The sequence below is a fragment of the Orycteropus afer genome, unplaced genomic scaffold (assembly GCF_000298275.1).
Source record: "Orycteropus afer afer isolate SDZICR_OR568_19922 unplaced genomic scaffold, OryAfe1.0 scaffold00261, whole genome shotgun sequence".
Classification (NCBI taxonomy): Eukaryota; Metazoa; Chordata; class Mammalia; order Tubulidentata; family Orycteropodidae; genus Orycteropus; species Orycteropus afer.
In genome coordinates, this window is record NW_006921848.1 from 214153 (window position 1) to 221565 (window position 7413).

The following is a 7413-nucleotide window of genomic DNA, read 5'->3' on the forward strand; positions in this document are numbered from 1 at the left end:
CCAGCCAAGTTGATACCTGACCTTAACTACCACAGCATCCCAAACAGGCATGGATAATGGGATTTACAAAACATCACAGAATGGAGGACAATGGCTAGAAGGGCCACATTAAGCAATTACTGCAATGGTCTAATAACCGAAAACCAAAGGAATGGTGAGATGACATCATCCATGAAGAAACCAAAAGGTCATTAAAGTGACAGGAAAGGAAGAAAAGATGAAAATGGATGTCTGAAGAGACTCTGAAACTTGCCATTGAATGGGCAGTAGCTGAAGCAAATGGAAGAAATTACATGATCGAAGAGCTGAACAGAAGATTTCACAGAGCAGCTCAAGAAGACAAAGTTAGTTATGTGCAAAGACCTGGAGTTAGAAAACCAAAAAGGAAGAATATGCTCGGCATTTCTCAAGCTGAAAGAACTGAAGAAAAAATTCAAGCCTCGAGTTGCAGTATTGAAATTCTATGGGCAATATATTGAATGATGCAGGAAACATCAAAAGAAGATGGAAGGAATACATAGTTATGTACTGAAAAAAAAAAATGCTAATCCATTTCAGAAGGTGGCATATGATAAAGAACCCATGGTATTGAAGGAAGAGGTCAAGGCTGCACTGAAAGAATTGGCAAAGAACAAGGCTCCAGGAATTGTCAGAATATCTATTGAGATGTTTCAACAAATGGATGCCATGCTGGAGGCACTCATTCAGCTATGCCAGGAGATTTGGAAAACAGCTACCTGGCCAACTGACTGGAAGAGGTCTATATTTGTACCCATTCCAAAGAAAGATGATCCCACAGAATGTGAAAATTATCAAACAATATCATTAATATAGCACACAAGTAAAATCTTACTGAAGATAATTCAAAAATGGTTGCAGCAGTATATTGACAGAGAACTTCCAGAAATGCAAGCTGGATTCAGAAGAGGATGTGAAATAAAGAATATCATTGCTGATGGCAGATGAATCTTGGCTCAAAGCAAAGAATACCAGAAAGATGTTTACTTGTATTTTATTGACTGTGCAAAAGCATTCAACTGTGTGGATCTTAACAAATTATGGATAACATTGAGAAGAACGGGAATTCCAGAATACTTAATTGTACTGATGAGGAACCTATATGTAAGCCAGGAGGCTGTCATTTGTACAGAACAAGGGGACACTGTTGTTGTTGTTGTTCTTGTTATGTGTCATCGAGTTGGCCCCAACTCATAGTGACCCATCCTTGGATTTCCAAAGCAGCATCACTACAGAAGTCGATTGCCCAACCTTTCTTCCGAGGAGTGGCTGATAGGTTTGAACCGCCAGACTTCTGGTTAGCCGTCAAGTGCCTTAGGCACTATGCTACCAGAGCTCCCACTGCATGGTTTAAATCAAGAAGGGTTGTATCCTTTCACCATACTCATTCAATCTGTAAGCTGAGCAAATAATCCAAGAAGCTGGACTATATGAAGAAGAACATGGCATCAGGATTGGAGGAACACTCATTACAACCTGCAATACACAAATAACACAACCTTGCTTGCCAAAAGTGAAAATGACTTGAAGTACTTAGTGATGAAGATTAAAGACTATAGTCTGCAGTATGGATTACACCTCAGTATAAAGAAAACAAAAATCCTCACAACCAGACCAATAAGAAGCATCACAATAAATGGAGAAAAGATTGAAGTTGTCAAGGATTTCACATTGCTTGTGTCCACAATCGGCACCCATGAAAGCAGCAGGAAAGAAATCAGATGACATATTGCCCTGGGTAATGCAAATGACCTCCTTAAAGTGCTGAAGAGCAAAGATGTCTCTTTGAAGACTAAGGTGCACCTAGCCCAAGCCATGGTATTTTCAATCATCTCATATGGATGTGAAAGCTGGACAATGAATAAGGAAGACCAAAGAAGAGTTGACGCTTTAGAGTTGCGGTGTTGGCAAAGAATACTGAAGGTACCATGGACTGCTAGAAGAACAAACAAATCTGATCTGGAGGAAGTGCAGCCAGAATGCTCCTTGGAAGTGAGATTGGCCAAACATTGTTTCACCTACTTTGGTCATGTTGTCAGAAGGGACCATTCCCTGGAGAAGGATATGATACTTGGTAAAGTGGAGGGTCAATGGAAGAGGGATGGCCCTCAACAAGATGGATTGACACAGTGGCTGCAACTATGGGCTCAGGTAAAGCAAGGCTTGTGAGGCTGGCACAGGACTGGGCAGTGTTTCATTCTGTCGTGCATAGGGTAATTGAGTCAAAGCCGACTAGACAGCACCTAACAACAACAACAAGCTGGATTCAGAAGAGGACGTGGAACAAGGGATATCATAGCTGCTGTCAAATGGATCCTGGCTCAAGGCAAAGAATACTAGAAAGATGTTTGTTGTTGTTGTTGTTGTTAAGTGCCATCGAGTCGTTTCCGACTCATAGTGACCCCATGCACAGCAGAATGAAACACCACCCAATCCCGCATCAGCTCCATGATCCTTGCTATACTTGAGCCCATTGTCACAACCACCGTGTCAATCCATTTCATTGAAGGCCTTCCCCTCCTGACCTTTGGGGCATGACATTGTCTATAATTTACCACCATACAACAGCTCCCCTGCTACTCCCAGCTACTTACTAGAGCAGAGCAGAGGCCAGGCCAAGGGGACAAGGGCCAAAGAGAGGCATGCTTATGGGCATGGCTGTGAGGAGGCTGTCCTGATCGAAGAACTGTATCCTGAGTTGTTGCTGATCCTGAACTGTAACCTGTTACTTCCCTACTAAGCTCCATAATCATGAGTATTGTCTGTGAGTTCTGTGTGGCCACTGAAATGAATTATCGAACCCAGCAGAGAAGTAGAGAGTGCTATAGGAGGGGCAGTTGGTATCAGAACCAGTTAAAAGGAAAAAAAAGGTTGGAGGGTGGCAGCAGGTCTCACCTCTGCTTCATAGGAATCAGCCTTGGGCTGTTGCTGCTGATCTTGACACTTCTTCCCCCTTGTGAACTTAGAGAAGGTCAGACAACACCTTCCCACACCCTTTCTGTAACTGTCCAACAATATGAGATTCCCTAAAGCTTTCCATTTCCTAATCTTGTTGTCCCAGGGTGGTGCAAACGGTTAATCATGCAGCTACTTAACTGAAATGTTGGCGGTTTGAACCCGCCCAGAGACACCTCAGAAGAAAGGCCTACCAATCTGCTTCCAAAAAGTCATAACCTTGAAAACCCTATGGAACAGTTCTACTCTGCACACACAGGTTCACTGTGAATCAGAATCAACTCCACAGCAGTGGGTTGTTTGCTTTGTTGTTGCTGTTTTTGTTGTTGTTAACAAGGGAGGAGAACCAAGATGACTTAAGAGTCCTCTCACCTCCAAATTTTGAGAAGTCTAGGAATCCATAGGAGCTCTGGTAGCATAGTGCCTAAGGCACTTGACTGCTAGCCAGAAGGCTGGTGGTTCAAACCCACTAGCCATTCCTCGGAAGGAAGACGGGGCAATCTACTTCCATAGTGATACTGCCTCGGAAACCCAAGGAGGGGTCACTATGAGTCGGGTCCAACTCGAAGGCACATAACAAAAACAACACAAAAACAGGAATCCATAGACTGATAACCAGGAGGCTGCAGTTCAAAACCCACCAGCCACTCCTCAGAAGGAAGATTGGGCAATCTACTTCCATAGAGACACCGCCTCAGAAACCCAAGGCTTAGGAATCCATATCTTTTCCTCAAAATGGCAAAAACTTAGTGAGTCAGGGCTTCAAGAAGCATTGGAGAATTCACGGAGAATTTCTGCCCAGCACATATTAGTGCTCAGCAAAGGCTAGTGGAAAGTAAATAAACCTGGGTCCAGCAAGGGACTATCACCACATCTCCAGAGAGATGAGGGGAGGTGCTGGGGATCTGAGGAGTGAGAGAACCTGAAGAAGGAACGGAAACCAAAGGACAGACAGGAAACAGAGGAGAAGGGGGAAGAGCAGAGGCCTGCTGTGAGATTGCTGGGTGGTGTCAGTTTCCCTGGGAGTAATGAGTCAGGTCTGACTCCACGGCACATAACAACAACAACAACAATGATATGTAGGTCACAGCCAGTCTCTTATCAATCAGCCTTTCCAAGCTTCCTCCTCCTTAGATTAATATTGCTGACACCATCCCCCTCAACCCCGCCCCCCTCCCTTGGGAAGGAAACAGGCAGGTTGTTCCAAGCACTTTACATATATTACCTCATGTATTTCTTACTCTACTCTGAAACACATAGAGTAGTCATTAGTTGGAGTCAATTCAATTGGTAGTGATGGATCCCATACAATAGCCCTGTAAGGGAAGCATCATTCTCCTTGCTTTACATATACAGACACTGTGGCTCAGAAAGGTTAAGTCGCTTGCCCAAGATGACATAGCTACTGAGTGGTGGAGCAGGTGTCCAAGCCAGGTCTGATCCCCACACTGGTGTTATCTGCACTGTGTCTCAATGAAGGGGAGAAAGCAGGGAAGAGCAGAGCAGAGAAAGCCAAAAATAGGGGCTCAGGACTAAACCCCTCTTTAGAGGGTCTGGGGAGATCCTCATCTGGGGCTGCTGGCCAGGCAAAGCTGCCTGTCTGGTGTGGGGCAGCCATGAAGGAGCACAGAGTGGCCTGTCTGCAGCTGGACCTAGCTTTTGCATGCAGTGACCTTTTGGAAACTCAGGCTGAGGTTGGGATATTGTCACCACATTCTTCAACCTAGACCTGCCCACCACCCACCTGCCCTGCTAGATCAGGGCACAGGCCAAGTGGGGGAATTCCTGGGACAGCCTGCCTCCTAGCTTCTTCCTCCAGTGTCCAGGCCCACGCCCTGTGCCCCTACTTGACCCTGGAAAGCTGCCTGCCTTTATCTGTGTCTCTCAATACCTCCTCCCTAATACCTTCCTTCCTCCGTGATTGTTGATCACAATGTCTTGTTTACATTTTTGCAAAAAAAAGGGTGGGGGAAGGGAGAAGAAAGAGTAAATTTCCAGGAATTGTTTCCCTGCTGCTGTCTAGTTGCTTAGAGTGAAGCTGTCTGCCCCTTCCCTCTGCCCAGCTTGGCAAGGATCCTGGCCTCCTGACCTTCCCTCTTACCCTTCCTCCCAGCCTGGCTCTTCCCAGCTGCCCACCCTTTCCCACAAAAAAAAAAAACAGAGGAAAACTGCAGAGCTGTCACTTCTTCCTGAGACAGCTGCTTTCTCTCTGTGCCTCTGCCAGAAAGAACCTCCATCACTTCGTCTTGCTGCAAGTACACACTGGATGACATGAGGGGGTGAGGGCTGGGGAGCGGGTAAAGCTGAGGCTGCAGGGGTGATGGCTCCATGTAGGAGAGAAAGGTGCTGGAGTGAAAGGATCAAAGGTCCAGAGACATGAGGCACTAAAATGCAGCCTTAAGAGGAATGGAAATGGCCATGGGTTAGAAAACATGATCCGTGTAGAAAGAATCAAGTTCAGAAGTAGGGTCTTCCTTGTTGTCATTGTTGTTGTTGTTAGGTGCCGTCAAGTTGGCTCCAACTCATAGTGACCCTATGCACAACAGAACAAAACACTGCCCGGTCCTGTGCGAGCCTCACAATCCTTGCTATACCTGAGCCCATCATTGCAGCCACTGTGTCAGTCCATCTCATTGAGGGCCTTCCCCTCTTTCATTGACCCTCCACTTTACCAAGCATGATATTCTTCTCCAGGGAATTGTCCTTTCTGATATCATGACCAAAGTAGGTGAGTCAAAGTCTGGCCATTCTTGTTTCCAAGGAGCATTCTGGCTGCACTTATTCCAGGACAATCCGTTAGTTTTTCTGACAGTCCAGGGGACTTTCAGTATTCTTCACCAACACCACAACTCTAAAGCATCAACTCTTCTTCAGTCTTCCTTATTCATTGTCCAGCTTTCACGTGCATATGAGGCAACTGAAAATACCATGGCTTGGGTTAGGCACACCTTAGTCTTCAAAGGGACATCTTTGCTCTTCAGCACTTTAAGGAGGTCATTTGCAAGCAGAGTTGCCCAGTGCAATACAACGTCTGATTTCCTGACTGCTGCTGCCATTGGTGTTGATTGTGGAACCAAGTAATATGAAATCTTTGACAACTTAATCTTTTCTCCATTTATCGTGATGCTACTTATTGGTCCAGGAGCTCTGGTAGCATAGTGCCTAAGGCACTTGACTGCTAACCAGAAGGCTGGCGGTTCAAACCCACCAGCCACTCCTCGGAAGGAAGGTTGGGCAATCTACTTCCATAGTGATACTGCCTCGGAAACCCAAGGAGGGGTCGTTATGAGTCGGGTCCAACTCAACAGCACATAACAACTTATTGGTCCAGTTGTGAGGATTTTCGTTTTCTTTACATTGAGATGTAATCCATGCTGCAGACTGTAGCAGTTTATCTTCACCAGTAAGTGCCTCAAGTCATCTTCACTTTCAGCAAGGAAAGTTGTGTCATCTGCATGTGGCAGGTTGTTAAAGAGTCTTCCTCCAATCCTGATGCCATGCTCTTCTTCATATAGTCCAGCTTCTCGGATTATTTGCTCAACATACAGGTTGAATAAGTATGGTGAAAAAATTCAACCCTGATGCACTCCCTTCCTGATTTTAAACCATGCAATATCCCCTTGTTCTGTTCGATGACAGCCTCCTGGTCTCTTGTACAGGTTCCTAATTTCACTGTGTGGATCATAACTAATTATGGGTAACACTGAGAAGAATGGGAATTCCAGAACACTTAATTGTGCTCATGAGGGTCTTCCCTAAAGGGTGCTTAGTCTTGGAGACTAATTTGCATGGGTCAAAGGCATGGAGACAGCAGCAAAAATTCTCAGAAGTTTACTTACTAAAACACAGATATCTCTAGGATGGAAACTGAGATCCTAAAGAGAGATTTTGCTGCCTGCAAAATCAAAGTAAACCACATCTCACGTCATTGAAGCTCATTATGACAAGTATCTTTAGCCAGGAGTGGTCTCACGCATGTGTGGATGATTTAAGAAAACTAAAAAATTAAAAATATCTTCTCCAGCCAACACACCCTCAACCTTGCATCCCATGGGCCCAGCTCCAGGTGGTGCTGTCAAAAATGTATCTAGTGTGAGTCAGGGAATGTCTCTGGGCTTCAAAGAGGATAAGGGGCCCATCCTCCTTCCCACAGGGGATCTCAAGGATCAGATGAGAGTAACTGAGGTGAAAGTACTCTGAGAAGCATGACACTCTCAGGTGTTCACCACAAGTTGATGGGCTCAGAAACCCTCCATCACTGGGACAGGGAGAAGCCAAGGAAACACTCTCTTGCTCACTTACTTGGTGTCACACTTGACCACACTCCATCAGGAGAAGCCTGGAGTGGTGTGGGGAAAGGATGCTGTTCTCTTCCTTTCCTCCCCCAATCCAGGAGTCTCCCTGAAGACACAGCCCCTCCTCTACTCCACATTCAGTTTC

General features: G+C 45.5%; 1 protein-coding gene across 1 annotated transcript in view; it reads right to left on the minus strand.

Moving 5' to 3' along the window:
* Window positions 1-2559, minus strand: part of RDH16 (retinol dehydrogenase 16) — a 103151-nt gene extending 100592 nt beyond the window's left edge. Inside the window, 1 exon segment of the mRNA XM_007950068.2 lies at window positions 2544-2559. Within this exon segment, the coding sequence (XP_007948259.2) occupies window positions 2544-2559 (16 nt within the window).
* Between the last annotated feature and the right edge of the window lie 4854 nt (window positions 2560-7413).